General features: G+C 33.6%; 1 protein-coding gene across 2 annotated transcripts in view; it reads left to right on the top strand.

The window, feature by feature from the left end:
- LOC124308358 (polycomb protein suz12-B) overlaps positions 1 to 21,464 on the top strand; it is a 60,195-nt gene that overhangs the window by 2,009 nt on the left and 36,722 nt on the right. For both annotated transcript variants that reach the window (XM_046770997.1, XM_046770996.1), the window contains exons 2-4: positions 2,435 to 2,481; positions 15,946 to 16,129; positions 20,995 to 21,086. In XM_046770997.1, coding sequence (XP_046626953.1) covers positions 2,435 to 2,481; positions 15,946 to 16,129; positions 20,995 to 21,086 — 323 coding nt within the window. The remainder of the gene's footprint in view (positions 1 to 2,434; positions 2,482 to 15,945; positions 16,130 to 20,994; positions 21,087 to 21,464) is intronic.

Raw genomic sequence — 21,464 nt, 5'->3', positions numbered from 1 at the left:
GTATTATCGTAACAAGGCTTGTCCGTGCAAGTATCTCGTAAAGACAGACGTAACCGCGTCATCATCCTCCATTCCAAATTAAAGACAGGCCGATATCCACACTGATTCTCCATTGTTTTAACCCCCCCCAGTTGAAATTATTTAGAGTCAAAAATTGTTTAGTGTAGTTGTTGCTTTCTGTCAATTGGCAGATGGTCTGTTTCTTTTTTAAATATCCCACGTTCATAGTTCCTAATAGCCAACAGAGTCTTTGAAATCATTTTCTCACCACAAATTTGAATACACATATATTGGGAAATATAACATGTATGAGTTGAGGTAGCTTAGCCACAAAATGGATTGCATCGTAAAATATTGACACACGAGCATGTTAAATTTGACCAACATATATTACTCCAGGAATGATTCATTTGAATAATACGCATATTTTTGAACGAAAAAGCTTATTAAACATCCGGTAATAAATTACAATTAAATTATCGAGGTACACAATATTACAAAACAAATGATAAGTTACTGAATTACTTATCGAGGCATTTGATATGAAATTAATGAGAAATTTATCACGACGTGAGGATTCTATGCTGTTTCGAAACGTGACAACGTCTCCAGCAATTGCGAACATTTGTGAGCAGCTATGTGGTTAGACCATGTGCACTATTTTTTCACAATTTGGTAGACAGGTAAAAGCACATTGCGACGTTATCAAGTCTTTACATGTATTGGGTGCCGCATCGTAAAGTATGAACAAAATCTAGATGATATTTACATTTTGACCGAAAGTGTTATAATTTCCACAAAAATTTATCTACAAGATATACACAATTCACTTTATGTTGAAATCTTTTTCTCCTCAACATATGAGTGTCACTGAGTTACTTTGAGCTTTGTCAATCCTTTACTCTAAATAATCTGAACTGTTATATTCCCTTATGATTTGAGATGGAAGAACGAAGAAAAGTGGTACATAACATAGATTAGTTACTTAAAAACAAATACATAATGGCCTACGCTATTAGAGTTCGTCATTTTCAATGTAAACATTGTTTTTAACATTCCTATAAGTCTGTGGTTACTCATTTTTGATCGATGACACATTTTACGAGTAGAGCATGGATCTTGGCTACAATTGTGTTTTTATCATAGGAAATTTTGAATTTGCTAGTGCAGATATGAATGTGAAGCCTTTTGATTCGTACCTATAGAATCCTAGTTTTGTTAATAGCGTCTGATATTTTGTTTTTAGTAACTCCTTATCTGCCAGATGTCAGTAACTTTACAGTATATGTATTATTATTGATTTACTGTGCCCATTAGACATTCATTATTGTTCTCACACATCAACATCGTACTGATCAGATTTGAAAACATCAGGTACAGCATAAAATATGACAATTTATATGTATACCGTTGTCCTGTATTAATGTGAGCACCTCAATTACGAATCTTATAACAGTACCGTTAATCTTTGTGAAATGCTAATGTAATTTTAGAGGACCAGGGAGATTAGAGAAAAGTAAGAAACGTCAAACTTTCCAGAAAAAATTTTTAAGGAGTAGGGAAAACCGCAAATCACATTTAACCCTTTCAATCACAAATTTTTCAGTTCAATATTTTGGCCTGAATATTGTTATTTGGGGACGTTTGGGGTCATTGATCACGAATCTGAAATCAAAATGCATCATTTCTAAATCCAAGATGGCGGATCTAATATGGCCGCAGTAAAATCTGTAAAAAACTAAAAATTCGACGATTCTGACCGAAACGTGTTAGTCAGGGGTTTTTGGACCTATACGAAGTAATATAGATCATTTCAAGTTGTAAATAAACTGTGACAAACTAGCATATGGAAATTTTTGAGGTGGCTGAGCATCCTACTGTGACTGAAAGGGTTAAGTTCAGGGAAACCAAATAACAGCCTAAAATTTTTATTACACTGTCTAGATTGATATTGTGTTATTGTTATATAGTATGCATTTGATTGATATGGATAAGTCACTAATGCGAAGAGGGAATAATATTAATGCGATAATACTTTACCATTAAATTCTAATACTTGGTTTAAAATGATGACACAAACAAAAGAAGTGGTTCTTGTTAGCATTTCTTAACAGTATCGTACCCATGTTTTTGTATTCGTCTGAATATTATAGTGAGGAAGAAAATGTATTTCTATGTACAATTCATTGGCACTATATCATTTTGTGTATGAAAATTGAATAATCGTTCACAATTATGCTACATATCCATGCAAACACAGTCGTGCGTATATTATTATGATTTCTTTCATCTGTAGCACTACGGCCACTCCACTGCTACTGCTATCATCATTTACGATCATTTGTTTGAATTGATTTTTTATCATTTATTAAATTTCATTAGTTTATCAATTTATTGTTATTATTATTATCATCATTATAATTATCATTTTCAGAGCCTACGCAGATATACAGATTTCTACGCACGAGAAATCAAATTTCGGTGAGTAAAGATTTGCTTGCATTGAGACGAACACGAAAACATTAGTAAGGATAATACAGCTAATGAGGGTCCGCTGGAAAACAGGAAATTGTCAAGGAATTTCGTTCGATATGAAGAAGTCGGGAAAATGTCAGAAATTTCGCGAAATATATGGTGTTCGCTGGTATCACTAAATTTTTTAATTATTACCAGTAATTTAAATTCGCTGTTTTTAATTATTATCCCACTTTACGGTCACCAGATTTTTAGAAATATTCTTATATTAGTTGCTGTGTTCGCCTGATTATCAATATTTACTTATAAATATAACAATGATGATATTATTGACAATGTGAATGTGTATAATACCTGAAATCTAAACTTCATATTTACTAGTGCTTACAACCTTCTGTTTTTTTATTACTTAATTATTGAATTCTAGCGTTTTTTATAATACAGAGAAAATGTTGCGAGACGCCGAAGCAAGAAATCAGGGAAAATGCGTCATGCCGGTTAGGAAATAAAAAAAAACTAAATCGAGTAGCCACCGTTCATAACGAAGAGTTGGATATACTACAGATAAATGTTCCAAATGTTGTAACTTCCAATATTTAAAAATTAATATAAAAAATATTGGGCACAAGTTCTACAAGCTCTTGTAGGGTGCAAACTTTTATACAAATGGCAATAATTATTTATTTTTCATAATATATCAACTGTGAATCTTTCAAGCAAATTTCTGTTCCGATTGACAGTAACCAAGATTGAGGTAGCATCGTCACAAAAACGTTATAAACATAAAAACTAATTTCTTGTCATGTTACATACATCGGAAACAAAAAAAAAAATTATTGTCAGTAAAATTTCATTTGTGTTATTGGCTACTACAATCTCAGGTAAATTATTTTCAGAGGCACAGTAACACGTAACATAGGTCTAACATCTTCGTGATTATTGCTGAAAAATTATTTCACTACTTCCTACAATTTCATAATAGGTGAAAAATTCATTTGCTTCTTGATTTTCTTCACATTTATTTATTAAATCGTTCTGCGTTGATGATCAGTATCATTGACATCGCACGTATCTAAATTTCCAATCCATGAAGCTTGATCGAAAACGCAGAATTTACCTACCGAGTTCCAATCATAAATTTTCGAGGAGTAGATAAAACCTGGTTAGCTATTCGATGTAGTCTAGTCGATAAGCTCAAAATGATCTAAAATAGAGATACTGCTCTTAAAATTATGTGCGATAGCTCATTGGATTCGGAATGACGCCTATACAAATGTGCTAAAAAAGTTTATCAGCACATAAAAAATTGCAAAAGTTATAAACAATTAAAGATGAAAAAAAAAGGCATTTCGTTTTTCGCCAATATCTCATAGACTATTCATATTTCTGAAATTTTAAAAAAAGATTCTTGAAGCGGAGGACCTTTCCAATAAAAAACTCCTAGCTCCCGGAACTCTATCTTAATTATTTATAATTTTAATTTAACGCTGAAAATGGGTCTCCGCGCTTCGTTGTCAGGTCGCGCGCGCAGCGTCAAAAGCGAGTACGACACATTGATTAATTTTTTTAAGGTACTGAATGTTTTTTAAAAATTTGAAAAAATTATGGCGTATTTTGAACACTTCAAAAAATTTATCCTCGTTGGAAATTTTACTTAAAGTTAATTTTTCAACAAGTTAAACGATTGTTAAGTAACAAAATTTTCTCGAACTTCCGTCTTCGTTGTAAATGAAAAAAAATGTTAAAATAATTGTCGCAAAAATATTTCGCGTCGTGGAGCCTTTCTTATATACATACTCAACAATATCACGCTATGATAGTTGAAGAAATATTCATACTTTGTTTATAATAATTTTTGTACTCGAACAAAAACTGAAAAATCCAAGTAATACTGTTAAAAAAATTTTTTTTTTCTCAATCATGATATTATCGTTTTCTTATTAATACAAGATATTAATTGATTTGCAAAAAAAATTTTTTTTATTAACAATTCCATTGTTTATTAACTTATCAATTTGTTATAAACAAATTTTTAACTTTGTCATATTTTTTTTCTCAAACTTCTAAAAATAACTAAAACAACCATATATAACAAAGTGCAGAAAAAAATTTTGCTCAATCTTTTATTGTAATTTTAAAAAACACGTGCTACAAAAGTTGCAGCTTCTCTAAATTTTTTTTTTATTTCATAAAAAATTAATGTCGATTACAGTCTATTCTTTGAAAACATGCAAAAATTTTTGCAAACAATGTGAGGAGAAAATTGTATTGTTGAATAAACCTGTGATTTTGATTAAAAGTCAGCAAAGAAATCAGGTAACAGAAGGGATCAGGATCAAGGGTCGGTCAAAAGACTTGGCCTCTGAAAGAAGCAGCTGCTCATTGTAAAGTACAGAACTCAAAATAAATGATGAATATTACAGTCAAAATAATAACTGTGAAGAGAGAGAACCATAAAATTTAGAGAAAAACGGCATAAATTCATTGAAAATTGACATTATTTATAAATAAACAACTGCAACGTTAATATATTTTGTTACTTAACAGAATTGCCTTGAAGGTTTATAACCGTATCTGCATTATTTTAAAAGTTAGAAGTCATAAAAGTTCCAAAAACATCGAAAAAAACATCAGTTTTTATAAACAAATGCGAATAACAACAGATTAACAATAACTACAAATTTTTTTAACAACTCATTTGAAAGATCGTTTCATTCTTTATAAAATCGATGGGAATGTTCATTTTCGTATCTGTAATAGTTTAAAAGTTATATTAGTTTTTCAGTAGACAAATGAAGCAGCCGCTGCAACTTTTGTAGCACGTGTTTTTTAAAATTACAATAAAAGATTGAACAAAATTTTTTTCTGTACTTTGTTATATATAGTTGTTTTAGTTATTTTTAGAAGTTTGAGAAAAAAAATATAACAAAGTTAAAAATTTGTTTATAACAAATTGATAAGTTAATAAACAATGTAATTGTTGATAAAAAAAATTTTTTTTGCAAATCAATTAATATCTTGTATTAATAAAAAAACGATAATATCATGATTGAGAAAAAAAAATTTTTTGAACAGTATTACTTGAATTTTTCAGTTTTTGTTCGAGTACAAAAATTATTATAAACAAAGTATGAATATTTATTCAACTATTATGGCGTGATATTGTTGAGTATGTATATAAGAAAGGCTCCACGACGCGAAATATTTTTGCGACAATTATTTAAACATTTTTTTTCATTTACAACGAAGACGGAAGTTCGAGAAAATTTTGTTACTTAACAATCGTTTAACTTGTTGAAAAATTAACTTTAAGTAAAATTTCCAACAAGGATAAATTTTTTGAAGTGTTCAAAATACGCCATAATTTTTTCAAATTTTTAAAAAACATTCAATACCTTAAAAAAATTAATCAATGTGTCGTACTCGCTTTTGACACTGCGCGCGCGACCTGACAACGAAGCGCGGAGACCGATTTTCAGCGTTAAATTAAAATTATAAATAATTAAGATAGAGTTCCGGGAGCTAGGAGTTTTTTATTGGAAAGTTCCTCCGCTTCAAGAATCTTTTTTTTAAATTTCAGAAATATGAATAGTCTATGAGATATTGGCCGAAAACGAAATGCCTTTTTTTTCACCTTTAATTGTTTATAACTTGTGCAATTTTTTATGTGCTGATAAACTTTTTTAGCACATTTGTATAGGCGTCATTCCGAATCCAATGAGCTATCGCACATAATTTTAAGAGCAGTATCTCTATGTTAGACCATTGTGAGCTTATTGACTACACTAATGATGCAAAATGGTGAAGCTCAATTATGGCCGAACATTTCATTAGTTTATTTGTCTATCATAAAATTTTTACCGATCAAGCTATAGCGTTAACTTAAATTTTTTTGTACCTCCTTGTACAATAAAAAGTTTACAGTACCGTTGATATTGGTACTTCAGCAACGTCTTTCTTCCATGGATCTATCTTTACGTATGCAAATTTTTGTCGAGGTCAACACCTAAATACAAGAAAAAAATGACAGTCATTCCAAATTTCAAGTGTGGCCTCCGGGGTTGAAGTTAATACCGTTAACATAATAAAGCATTGAAAGAAATTACTTCTTAGAATTCTATACTTGAAAATTAGTATCTTGCCACTTTAGAATGAGTACGTTTTGCTTTATCACGGTTTACTGAATTTTAGACGATCGGATTAAATTCAGACTAAACATACATCGTTACAATAAGGGCATGTGACAGTTATTTATTATCAACCAAATTAGGTGTTTATTATGTTTCATTATCATTCATAAAATAATAAATAGATTTTGTACTTAGCATTTTCGGATTTTTGGGGCCGTAGACTCCAGCATTCCGGAAATAGTAAGGAGTAAAATGAGTTGTTACAGGACTATTTCCACGCAAATTCCATTCATTAGCTTATTAACGATGATAATGAAAAATCACCATCATTTACATGTTCTTAACGCTTCGAACTTTAACGTTATCAAAATATCAAGCAATCTTATTTATACATTTACGGAATAGATGTTGACATAGAACTATAGGCTATGAGGATTCCATTTAGAAGAAAACGATATTTAATATTGAAATGTCGAGAAAATTTTGGTAAGACCTCGTAACCGTATAAGTCAGAGACTCAGCAACGTCGCGTGGCAGATATCACGTAATCTGTATTTGCGTAGCGTAAAATTCTATCAATTCTACGATTTTTTTTTTATAAGTTACATTCAACTAATAAATTTTACCACTGCTGCCTTTAGCAGTAAAAACTGCATCATGAAAAAATTTGTGTTATTGAAACAATAAAGAGCCTCGCTGAGGGACCTACAAAGTTTGCATCGTCGTGATGTAGTCGTTGAGTCAAATCTAGTCCTATAAAGATTACGTGAATAATTTCATACAAATAACTTGTCAATCGCAATGACAAAGTAATATGAATACGTACGTACGGGCCATGTTGAATTTACCTTTTCAAACAGTCACCATTTTTTATTCTACCTGCTATTTTTATCTTTTTTGACACCAAAAGTAAGTTCACACCTTTTCCTTCTGTCTCTGGTTTGCTGGTTTGGTTCCGTTTTACAGCAGATTGAAGTTCATCAAATTGTTCCGAAAATCACTCATCCTTATTAATGTACTTCGAAAACGACTAGAATAGCCATGAAGATGAATAATAGCTAATTTATTTCGAATTTTAAATACTTCAAACAAATGTAGGTATTTTCTTCGAACAATTGCATAAACTGCATTTTGATGCATTTAATAAACATGTCATTTCCAAGAACATGTTTTAACGATAAGTCTCATTACCCTTTGAATATACACAGGGTTGTAACCATCCATTTTGAACCTTTAGAATAACTGATAAAGTTGAATTTACAAAATCTGACCTTGTTCACGCTTTATTAACGGTTCCCTAAATTTTAGGGAATCCTAATGTTGCAAAATAATGAGTTTTTCTAAACTGGCATTATTACAATAATGTTACAAACTTTAGCCTCGTTATTTTTTCCCGCGAATACGCGTTTTTCTTGCATACTAATATACATTGTGTTCACCATGCAAAACAAGTATTTTTTTTTTTTTTTCGTAGAAGGCCGATGACTTATATTCTTCCGTTAAATATAGTACTCAAATAATCAAATTATAAATTGCTTGCTAAATATATTGAAAATTGAAAAACTTGGATTTTTTTTTTAATTCCGCAAATCCATGAATTCATCTGGGTACCAATGGCATTATATTTTTGCTAAAAACGTACGTATGTACATTTTTTGAATATTCAAGCTTACTCATGTATTTTCTCGTTATTAATCTTATGTTGTTGATAATTTCAAAAATAGAGTTGTTCAAAATTGTCCATGGATGGTAACCACCTATAGTGTGTACTCAATGTTCGAAAAAATACGTGTTTACTCTAAGGGAATTTCTTGAAAAATAACGACAATTGTTGGAGCGTAGCATAAGAAAATTTAAGTAGGTGCTAATACCATCATTTTTCAATCACGTAATTCAACACAACGAATTTTAAATTCGAAGCGTCGTCGCTGGTGCGTCATAATAAATACCCAAGAGCTACGCTATTGTTTCTCAGCACGAAAAACTTTCCCCAAAGGACAATACTTACCGTACGCGAGCACACGAGATGCAGCTGGTCAGCAAATGTCGGATACCGTTAATCTACCCAAGAATTTCCTATACAAGGCCCAGGCACCATCATAAACCTTCCGCAACGAAGGCCTGCTTCTCGATACGCGGGGGGTGAACTTGGGTCTGGCAGCGCTGCTGAGCGTAGAATACTTGCGCAATGCGATACTGCGCAGTCAAATAATCCAAAACAATTCGAGTCTCTCCCCAGGACCCCCTGGCTTGAAACAAATGAATGTGGAAATGCGTAGTATCGGATTGCGCAAGTATTGTACGCTTATAAGCGCTTCCAAGCGGCTGCCATGCATTGGTCAACCTCAAACTACATGTTGGGATAGGAGTTCGGTCTCCTGGTCTCTAGTCTTCTTGCGGATGACGCGGAGTAGCTGAATAGCTTCCGCGAAAATTCACCAGCGACGACCATTTTCCTTTGCGCCATGGAACTCGACGTTTCCGACCATGCCAAGAAGCTTGTCAAAAACGTAAAGTCGACGAAAAAATGCATCTCAACTTAAACAAAGATTAACATACTCGACCAACGCACTTAACCTAAATCATACAAAATGATGAGACTGAAGTTAGTAACGTTAACGCAACGAAACATTGAGCTGATAATAACTATTTTGAAAGTTTCTAGTGATTTTGAAGTGGTTAAGTTTTCAAAATAAGAATACCTTTCGTTTTATAATGATTTATTGCATTACCCACATTCCTGCAATTGTGACATAACGATTTTTTTGAAATGTAAATAATTACAATAATCTTACTGACTGCAAGCTTATACAAAATTGTACTTGAATATTCAACCGTATAATCACAATCCATTCTTTGTAAATTTACATTACTTCAGAACTTTTTTTATATGCTTTCTTGAAATACAAGAGCAGTAACTGTGACCGGCACAAATTTTGTACATTATTGAATTGCAACACGAAAAATGTTGCATCATATTAATTTAGGACGCAACGTACCAGGCGGTATTGATATCGGGATTTACGCCTGTGATCGATATCACTAAAACTCGCGGTGTTTGACGGTACAGTTTTGAGATCCCCAGGATATGCCTGGATTCCTTTTTTCATATACTTACTGTCGGTAACAGATACGCTTAAACTTCCTTCTGATGCATAAAATATCATTTTATACCGACTTGTCTTTAACTTGGCATTCTGTAAATTTCTGTGTTCCGTACGTATATACAACAGAATAAAACCAAAACAAACCAGCACATGAAATTACATTATGCGTATCGAATCAATAATTTTCATCAACCGTTGTTGTTAACTGTAACTATATGAAAAAATATTAAGCCATGTTTTTCATTCGGGGTCTCAAAATTTGTGTTACCGTACCACAGTGGGGAATTTTCACGAAATCGTGGCCATAACTTAAAAAAAAATTAAAAAATTCTCATATAGGTACAAAGACCACAGGGATTAATTGAGATCTAAATTCTGCGTAAGGTCCTGGCTGTCTCCACTATTTATACCTCATAGTCCGTTAGATATTTCAATTCAAAGTCGACCTTCGGCGGTGACAGGCACGAGCCTTAACCGCGCTGTGTTATTGAATGCAACTTTGAACATTTATACAACGGTATTCGAATATGTTAATAAATTTAAACGAAATGGATACTCTTCCTCAAGGTATGTAGAAAATTTTCCCTATTTTATAATCGAAAAATTTTATTTATTGCCCATGTTTATGTAGTCTAACGATAATCCTGAAAAGTGCCTCTGTTCGGAAGTGAATATTGACTTTGCATATACTTTTAGTATGCATCCAGACGCGTCCACACCTTCGGTTTTTTTTTAAATTCTAGATTAGAATATCAGCTTTCGAACGGCATATCAACAACAGTTCGCAAACGTGCGCCGCGCGTCCCAGAGCAAATTTTGTGAGCGTGTGCATGTTCCGAGATGCCCTCTGCAGCTCCCTTACTCTACGCAGAAACGATCGACCGGTTTAGACTCACGATGGATTCGAAATATAAATATATTCTTCGTGCAAAATTATGATACTTGATACAACACACGTATGATTTGTTTCCGAGAGAGAATGGGATTTGTTATAAATTTAGTATTGTATTCGGAACGCCAAATTTACATTTTAATTAAGTATGACCAAGTGCACAAACGCGTATGTCTAATCCTCATTCGCACTACCATACCATACATGATTAATACTAAATACTATTCTTTCTGTGTAGGTTCTAGAGCTTCTTTTATTGTATTCAGGCGAAGGGAGATATTTGAAATACTACAAAAGCATATGGCCGCGGATCTCAACGAGCAAGTGGAACATTTGGAACGAGAGTTATCGGAGAAAAGTAAATGTGCCATTCGAATTCGCCAAGATGCCAGGAAAAATGTGTCGACGATGATCTCCAGAATGCACATAAAATCGCAAGGTTCAGGAAGAAAGGTGACTAATTTTCTCAGTAAGAATCGAGAGTGGCTGGAAATGGAGATGGCCTTTTCTGTTGATCCGAAACCGAGTGAAGCCAGCACACATGGTCGTCCCTCACTGGACTTTGCTACGTCGAGTGACCGATCGAAACGGCGTAAAACAGAAGAACTTTGTCAAAGTCATACCGCTGTGGAGTTGTGTTATGCAGTGCAAATGAGTTTCCGCTCTTCCGGAGACTTGAATGCGTCCAAAATGATCAAGGACGTTGCATTTGTAACGCCCGCACCTGCACTGGCATCATCAAGGGCAGAACAAGAAACACTATCAGCAGATAAAGCTCTTGCGGTTGTGGTCGGAGCCAAACTCACCAGACATCAGTATAATATTATTAGAACATCGCTGAAAGGTACTAACTGTCGGGCATATCGAAATTACGAAACAGTTAGAGAGGCCAAAGCATTATGTTATCCACCAGGCTCTAGTATAACTATTACCAAAAATTGCGCTGATATTAAATTACAAGACTTGCTGGACTACACATGCAAGCGTCTTCTTCTTAGTCAAAGAGAAGTTCTAAAATCAGTGCATATGGATAACTTGGCAAATGCAGAATTAATCTGTAAATGGGGGTGTGACGGAAATTCTGGCCAAGGTACATATAAACAGAAATTTCAGGATGATAGTAATTCAGATGCAAATATATTCTTAACATCCCTGGTGTTATTACAACTCAGCTTCTTTGAGAGTGAATCGATGGACTCCGGTTCTAAACTTTTGTGGAAAAATTCGAGGCCATCATTTCCTCGCTACTACCGGCCTATAAGAATGCAATTTCTTCACGAAACTACAGAGTCTACGAAGAATGAAACAAAGTATATTGAGAAACGAATCTCATCCTTGAAACCATTGATTATGGGAATTGATGGATGAGAAGTAATAGTTAGTTATAAAATGCTGTTCACTATGATAGACACAAAAGTCTGCAATGTTGTTACGTCTACGAAATCTGCACAGAGATGCTATTTATGTGGAGCTACTTCGAAAGAATTTAACGATCTTGATGCAATCGTGAAAAAAGTGGTAAATAAAGAGAACTTGAAATTCGGAATGTCTACGTTACATGCATGGATCCGATTTTTGGAGTCTTTTTTGCATCTATCTTACAAACCTGATCTGAAAAAGTGGCAGCACGAACTGAAGATGACAAAAAGCTGGATAGCGATCGAAAAGCGCAGATTCAAAAATCGTTGAAGTCTGAATTGGGGTTGATAGTGGATCGTCCAAAGCCTGGGTATGGGAGCACCAACGATGGAAATACAGCACGGCTCTTTTTTGAAAACCACGAAATCACATCAATGATAACTGGCTTGGATGAAGAACTTATGAAAAGATTCCACATAATTCTACAAGTTATCTCGAGTGGGTACGATATCAACGTGGACAAATTCGAAGAATACGCGTTGGAAACTGCGAAACTGTATGTGCGCGATTATTCGTGGTATTATATGCCAACAACCGTCCACAAAACATTGGTCCATGGTCCTTTGATAATAGCTTCAGCTATTTGCGTATTGGACAATTATCAGAAGCGGCTCAAGAAGCAAGAAACAAAGTAGTTAAGAAACTTCGAGATGGATTTTCTCGTAAATCATCGTGTGAAAATACCGTACAGGATGTTTTGAATTGGCTGTTAGTGTCATCTGACTTATTCCTCTCATACTTGAGGGAACTACCTCGAAACAGGTCTAACCCGTTGTCCCCAAAAGCTATTGCGCTACTAGCTGGCCCAATTACGCCCGCGCCAAATGACAATTTGTATCCGAATTTAGTTTGAAATATTTTTTGTAATTTGCATAAATAGAGACTTTGTTTACCATGTACTGGACAACAATTATTTTTCCATGAATTTCTGAATCTATTTTATAATCTGTCATATCCAACCTATGTTGAGTCCTCTATTTTGTTTTTCCAAATTTTGATATTAGATTCGTAATCAACGACCTCGAAAACATTTTAAAAGTAGATGTTTGATCGAATTTATAACGAAATTCTTGTTTGAACCGGCCATATTGGAGCCGGCATCTTGTTTTTCAAAGTTTTGATGTTGGATTCGTAATCAACCACCCCGAAAACGTTAGTATACCAAATTTGGCAAAGTCTGGTTGATCCCCTGATTAATGGCCACGATTTCGTGAAAATTCCCCACTGCGCGTACATTCCCAGTACAGTCCCAGAAAATTTTCATTTATTAATTTTTTACCGTTTACCGAATAGTTTGGGTTGTATTCGTTTAAATGGGTGAATTTTGGAGAAGACTCAAGAATTTCAACTTACCACAGAACGATTCTCAATCAGGAAATTGTAATTTAAAAGAATACTTACACTGAGAATAATTGAATTTCTTGCTAGACTATAACAGTTGCTAGAAAATTCTAGTAAAATGAGTATCGTTGCAGTGCACGAATTACTATCACTGTTTCGTCTAGTGATATCGAAAAATCATTCAGCACCGACATACTTCGCGGGTACATTCCTTCTTATGATCAGCTTCCATACCTTTCTGCGTCTCGCTAAAAAGAGTTCATCCTTATAATCAATGATATCAAACTTCCAGGTACACTAATTTACAAATGAATAGAATACCCTGTGTCCGTAAACAATTTTGCAACGAATTTGTGGTTAAATTCAATAAATCGAAATAGCATATTTCAAGTGTGAACAAATAATTGGAAATATTGATTATATATACATATATATATATTTTTTTTTACCGCTGCCCTAATTATCAGCTAAAAAATCGTAAATTCTCAGAAAATGTTGACAGTTATGTTACCTTTTTGTCGAACAGTTCTGAACTATGATATGATCTTTCGATATATAACTCTCCAAATCACGTTTTTCGACTTTTTTCCGCGTTTTTCGCAACATACAGAGAATAAAGATGTGATCGATCTAGCCCAAAAATGCTTATATCGAATTCCAAAAAATTCGACAAAAAGGTAACATACCTGTCAACATTTTCTGAGAATTTACGATTTTTTAGCTGATAATTAGGGCAGCGATAAAAAAAAAGATTAAAAATCACGAAAAATCAATGCTTTTCTTATGGGAAAAAGTAAGGCTTCCTAGCGGTGGGTAAATATGGAGGAAAAGATTTTTAAAAAATCTGACATTTTTTTGAATTATTACGAACCAATTTGGGGGGTAAGACCATTAAAATTCAATTTTGGCCTTCTTAAGGACACGTCTAATATATATATTATTAATAATAATTATTAACTCTTATGACGATTATTATACACATGTATAATAATCATCATAAGAGTTAATAACTTTTATGTACACGCAAATCATGTCAGCATGATCCCGAATAACATGTTTGAATTATACACCGATATCTATTGACTATACATACTTGATGTGTCATCAATATGACGTCCAAAAGTCTTTCATAACCGAAAGACTTTGCCCCCACACCCCAAGCGAACCCACTTTTGAAGTTCCTAAATTCATTTCTAGCCGTTCGTCTGAAATCGCAATCCATACCGGTTTTAGCGAAAAAATCAGTAACTGTTCTACCCATTTTCTAATTTTGTTTAAAATCAACAGCGGCCAAGATTCCGTTGACACAAACTTACCTTCCAAATTTCAAGAACTTTTTTCCAGTCGTTCGTCTCAAATAAAGAATCTAAATCTTGATCAACTAAAAAAAACATTTTATTTAATTTACTATGCAAATTCATTAAATGTAAATAACTGTCGCGTGTTTCTCTCACCAGCTTTTGTGAACTTTCGGATTTGTTAGTAAATCCAAGAAAAGTATACAACAATTTCACTTTAATAAAAAGAAGTTTTAATTTCAGTCCACTAGTGTGTAGAAAATACTTCGTAAATTCAGAAATTTAATATGTGTGAAAACGATTCGTATCGTAATGTTTAATTTCACGTGATTCGTGTTTTTCATTCGATTCCAGTTGAAATCAAAAGCCGTGATGTAATTTGAATGCTCTTTTGAAAACTACGGAGTTGATGTACAGATATTGTCCTTGGCATCTGAAATGAACGAATTTTTTATCTTGTTTTATTCATTACGAATATGATTATGGTCTGAATTACGAATAGATTTTTTTAGGACTAATTGATAAAATGGCGCCGCTTGAAAAAAAGTACTCCGATTTATACAAATCAAACAAAAATTCACTTCTCACGACTCGGAAAAATTTTTACTATAAAGCAAACTAAAAAACGGACGTTCGAATGATAGGCTAACAGGTACTTCACATGGCTATAAAATTGCAAGTCGATCGGTCAAGTAGTTTCTGAGAAAAGTGCACGCCCGATTTAAAAAATGTTGTTTTGAGAAAAACGCGTTTAAAGTTTATACGGTGAATAATGGCTCGTTTTTGTTATTTACGATTTTTCCGTTTGGAGGTCGATATTATACCGTTTGCTTGTAACGGTATTAATGAATTGTAAATTTTACATCATTTTTCATAGTGTTGATATGTAAAGCCTTTCGTGCAATATTTCTGCAAAGCGTATGACGTATACACTCAAATTTTTGTCTTAGAGAGCTTGATTATAGAAAGATATTTAACAACGGCGTGCATTTAGATGAAAGACGACATCTGAAACATTGTTTTTTAAAGTGGCATTGTCACTCGAATATTATTACGAACAGAAGTTGAACAGTTGCTAACGTTTGAGGCTCCACAATGTTACAAAAGTTACTGAACACATAATAATGGTGTACTGTAAGACTTACTGCAGTAAGTCTGTGTGGACAATGTATACTATCCATCATTGTAGCGAACCAGACTCACAAAACAGACTTTTATTAGCATTCAATGAATTCCTGTTTCGAAACGTAATATATTAATTCAATGTTATAATTCACTTCCAGCCAATATTTCTATACAGAAATCTGTCTTATATGAGACAACGTATGTCCAGAAGTCACAAGTCCAGACGAGCATTTAGGATCGACACTATTTTGGATGGCTTAACGCTCAAAAACAACCAGGGGCAAAATCCTGGGGTGCGAGGATACATGACGCTGACTTTTTTAGGATTTTACGACAAAAAAGGTAAGCAAACTTCCATAATATTAACAATTGCAACTAAATTAGCTTGAGACAGTCACACAAGGTGATCATACTTTGACCATCAATCGCTGGATAGGTCGATTTCGAGCAAAAAAAAAAAAAAAATGGAAATGAGATTATTTTTCAAATAGTCGAAGAGACGAACAGTTTTCAAGCTATTATTCACTCATGTCCAGAAACTTTAACAACTACTGTCCATGTATGCACTAGCTGATAGATTCACGAGGCTGCCCAGCTCTAAAAGGGCCGGTCATTTTTTGCCAAACGAGCGACCTATCCAAGGATCGGTGACCGTCATTGATAATCTTGTACAGCAATTTTACAGTTTTATATGCTGTAATTGGATAAGCATTTTCTTATCAACTTCCCAGCTTAAAGTATGTACTTTGCACCACGAAGAAGGGTTTAACGAAAATGTCAGCTGTGCGAACCATTCGGTTCAAAAAGTTGGTAATTTCTTCAACTGCAGAATTGTCATTGCATGTATACATATATTGTATATAATTCAAAAATTTCCCAGATGTATTCAATGTAGCCTACGATTGAACGTGTTCGAAATTTCGGCCTCCGTGTGGCACGTTAACCTGTTTATTCGTCGAAACGTAATTCATTTGAACTCGCTCTCACGGAAAAAAAACCCTAACTTGGGTGTAAATTCGTACCCCCAACTCATAGATAATGCTAATTTCCCACAAGAAAAAAGTTAGGGGTACGAATTTACACCCAAGTTGGGGTTTTTTTCCGTGAGGGTGATTTTGACCGTACAAGCAGAGTTCTGTTTTTTACCCGTTTTACGATTTTAATAAAAAGAAAAATGTTGAAATTCTTCTTTTACGTCACAACGTGGTAACAATGTATAGACGTACTGATTGTGAGCCAGAATTTTAGATTTCAATAAATAAATTATTGCGCGTGAATGCCACTACTTACGTAGTGGCCGTTGACATATCTTGAAAACGCGACCGAATTCATTGGCCAAGATTGTGACTTTTATAGGACTTGAATGTAAACTGTGCAAAAAAAATTAACCCTGCTTGTACAGCTAAAATATTTTTCGCACCGCCCAAAATATGTAGATTAAAAAAAAAGTAATGAAGAGTAGCTATTTTTTTTCGTATCCGAAACATTCATTTGCCTGTCGATATGAATACTCAAAAAAAAAAAAAAAAAAAATTTAAAACACAATAATGCGCCATTGAAATGTCCGTGTGGTTTGTGCAAAAATGACTGCCGAAAAAGGCTTACACGGGGAGTATCAGACCTGCGGAATACAGATTATACTGAAACTTCTAAGGCTATTTCCTTGTCCCAACATATGGAGCTTCGCATTTATAGTTCCATCTTTCAAGCCTTTTTTCGCTCGATTTACAATTCAGTAGGTTGTCGAAAATTCGCATTTTATACTTTAACTAGCAGCCCATCCCGGCTTCGCACGGGCATATAATAATATTAAGTAATAATATAAATGTTATTTTTCTAGAAACTCACTGTAAACATTGTGTATTTTCTTTTATTATATTATTATATGCCCGTGCGAAGCCGGGATGGGTTGCTAGTGTAGCTTATATGACACGTTCGTAGATTTACCATAGCAGCGCCATCTATTGATTACTTACTCAACCCAGTCGAAAGGTATCGACATCTGTTAGAATAATTTGGAGTTAACAGATAATTGTGACTGTCGAATAACAACAGACAAATAATTAGCAATAAATTAAAATTGCGACTATAATTTGAGATTTAAACTATCCTATCTCTCAAGTTGGATCGAACTGCACATGGTGTGCGTATTTTATTATAATCGGTTAAGTGGTTTAGGAGTCCATTGAGGACAAACATCGTGACACGAGATTTATATATATTATTATTACTAGCAGCCCATCCCGGCTTCGCACGGGCATATAATAATATTAAGTAATAATATAAATGTTATTTTTCTAGAAACTCACTGTAAACATTGTGTATTTTCTTTTATTATATTATTATATGCCCGTGCGAAGCCGGGATGGGTTGCTAGTTATGCTGTTAAAATGTAGCTTATATGACACGTTCGTAGATTTACCATAGCAGCGCTATCTATTGATTACACCGGCACACAAAAAAAATTGAGTAGAATGTGCATTTGACCGGACCTACCTACGGGTACGTATTTTTAGGTAGGTCCGGTCAAATGCACATTCTACTCAATTTTTTTTGTGTGCCGGTGTTACTTACTCAACCCAGTCGAAAGGTATCGACATCTGTTAGAATCATTCGGAGTTAACAGATAATTGTGACTGTCAAATAATAACAGACAAATAATTAGCAATATATTATAATTGCGACTATAATTTGAGATTTAAACTATCCTATCTCTCAAGTTGGATCGAACTGCACATGGTGTGCGTATTTTATTATAATCGGTTAAGTGTTTTAGGAGTCCATTGAGGACAAACATCGTGACACGAGATTTATATATATTAAGATTAAGATAAGATTAAGATAAGATATAGCTTTGAACTTGAGTCTATGAGAAAATGTCATCCAAATTTCAAGAGAAGACAATGAAAATTAACATTCCAGGTCAAAATACACAATAGGTTTTGTTTATTAGGGCATTCCACTCATCAAATTGTTACTATAATCAACTTTAATCGGAGTGAAGAACGGATAAAGCTACACATCAGAAGTTCCAGATTTTGAGGCAGAGAGACTCCTAGAAGTTTCCAGCAGAATCCGTGATTTGGAAGTCTGATACTCTCCTTGTTAATACAAAAACTTTAATTTTTACTTGACCCCATTCCAGAATCGCGGTTAAAATTTCGAAAAGGCAATATTAGCGACAAGATATTATTAAAACATTTGAAACATTGACTAGTGTCATGACGGTGGTACATGCGCAATGTGAACTTTCGATCTTATTGTTAACTGAGCAGCCCTGTATGACTAACTGGCTTCATTTTCCTTCAGTCTTTCGCTTTATTTTTGCGGTGGAAGATTCCGTTTACAAGTAATTATTTATACATACAGTAGCCCTCAAAAGTATTTTGACAATATGAGATTCGTTATTATTTTGATCCATAAGTTTTCTTTTTCTTTCTATTTCAACTTTATTTATAATTTTCTACAATTGCGTAGTACATCAAATTTCTTTCAACAAAAAGTATTATTGACTTTAGTATTTCATATTTGATTGTCATCAACCCAATTACTATCGTTGTCAAAATACGTTTTAGTGTTACTGTACGTAATACCGAGTTTGTGACAGATCATTTGGTTGGACTGCGGAAGTCGTCTTTTTCGAGAATTTTGTATTACTCTTATAAAAAAAGAGTTGTCACGAAATCTCGAAGTTCGAGTTATTTCTGAAGCTGCTATAGACGTATTTTGATTGGCTGTCGATGTCGTGTTCGGAGTTTGTTTATGTGCGTATTTCAGATCGTAGAAAAAAGTAAGAAACAATTGCAGCTCATCCGATCGCGATCGTGTCAGATAAATTTATTTAGCGACAAGAGTGAATAAGTGATGGAGAAATTTAGTAAGAGCGATTTTAAGTCGAGCGATGAACTCGATGCGTCAACGGCGGGTGATAATACAACAGACCTAACAATAATATTGTTATTAAAAAAGTTATAAGACAATTAAAGAAAAGCGCACGCTTGCGCGCGCGGTGACCCTAGTATCATTAAAACATTGAGCTTGATGATCCAAAAAACAAATGTGTAACAAAGGGTCTAGCCGGATAAGATAGTCAAATCGGCTTACCAGGAAAGACCTAGAGGTTTGAATATGGTTAAGAAACCAAAAAATGTGGTTTTTATGTTTTTTTGAGTTCGTTCCACCATTTTTAAAAATCTGAAAAAATTCAGACATATTTTGAGAGTAAAAATACATGGAACATTTTTTTTTGGAGATGAGTAAGGCTTCATTTTTAAAATATTGGGTTTTTAAATTTTCAAAAGGCTATAAACATTCGAATTTTGCGCCAAATTTTTTTTCAATAAAACCAATTTGTAGAGCTTGAAAAACCCTACAATTTGAAAAAAAAACATGTTTTTCTAGCATGAAAATTGACCGAGATATCGTCAAAATACTGAAAATCACTAAAATGGGCCTTATAAGGCTCCATAAGGGTTTAGGGGTCTAAAAAGCTAGGAATCGGCGTTTTTTTTCATGCCGGACATAATGGTTATAATCACTTTTCCAGGTGACATGGGGGCCGATTTGACTATCTTATCCGGCTAGAGCCTTTATACTATTTTGATGGAATAATGTGATCTGTAACCATTCCTAAAACTGATAGTTGAAAAAAACTATTTCAAAAATAATTAATTATCCGTATCATAGAAAAAGCGATTACAATTTGAAAAATAATGATCGTCTTATCAGTAAGATGGTGAAAGAAAGCAATTTTTTGTAGATTCAATCAATATATGTATGCAGCAAGTGCCATTCTGTAATATGTCTGAACTGTCGCGTGATAAAGTAAAATTCTACTTTACTTCTCTATTCGAGATCATTTTCTCGAGTAATAGTACGATCGTCTAGTAACCCATTTTCATTTCATACCTTTCCAACCTTTCTTCAAATTCGACTTTCTTTCTTCAAAGAATAAGTCACATAATTAATTCTCAGGATATTTTATGTATTCATCCGTCACAGTTATTCACAAAAAACGAATATCTTTTGACGGTGAAAAAAGATGTTCACTCTTGTAAAATAATTAGTAAATGTTGAAAAAAAATTTTTGAATTCTTACTATAACCTGATATTCTAAACCCTGTTGCAAAAAGTAATACACAATATCTTGCATAACATTGTATTTCAGAGTAAACTTACGTTCTATTATTTTGCATTTTGTTCCACAGTTGAAACTACCCAGGAGCCTGTGAAAGTAGAAACATTATTGTTGAAGATTTGTCATAAAAAACGAAAAGACGTTAGTTTACCAATAATGCAGGTACGTATTTACTTATTCTCATAAATTTACAATGTGAGGAGTTTGAAACCTCTTGAAAGCGTTTGAGCGCCCCTGGAAGTTATAATAATATTACTCCTAGCATTACACATCTATCTAAAATGTCTCGCATGCACGAAAAAATAATTGCTTTAATATAAGTACAAAAGTCTTGACAAATACTACATACTGTCCGAATATTTCCGTAAGTAACAAAACGCGCGCGCTTGTCATTTCATTTTCTTCTTTTACTAGATCAAAAAACAATCCATTCGAACATACGAGTTTCAAATACAGTTATCCAATTTATAGACAATTGGTATGAAATGTTTTCGACATAAAAAAATTGATTTGTCTGCTGTTTTCATATTTTATTTCACG

The sequence above is a fragment of the Neodiprion virginianus genome, chromosome 7 (genome assembly GCF_021901495.1).
Source record: "Neodiprion virginianus isolate iyNeoVirg1 chromosome 7, iyNeoVirg1.1, whole genome shotgun sequence".
NCBI classification, from domain to species: domain Eukaryota; kingdom Metazoa; phylum Arthropoda; class Insecta; order Hymenoptera; family Diprionidae; genus Neodiprion; species Neodiprion virginianus.
The sequence above is the reverse complement of the archived record's forward strand: the minus strand, read 5'-3'. Positions and strand labels throughout refer to the sequence as shown.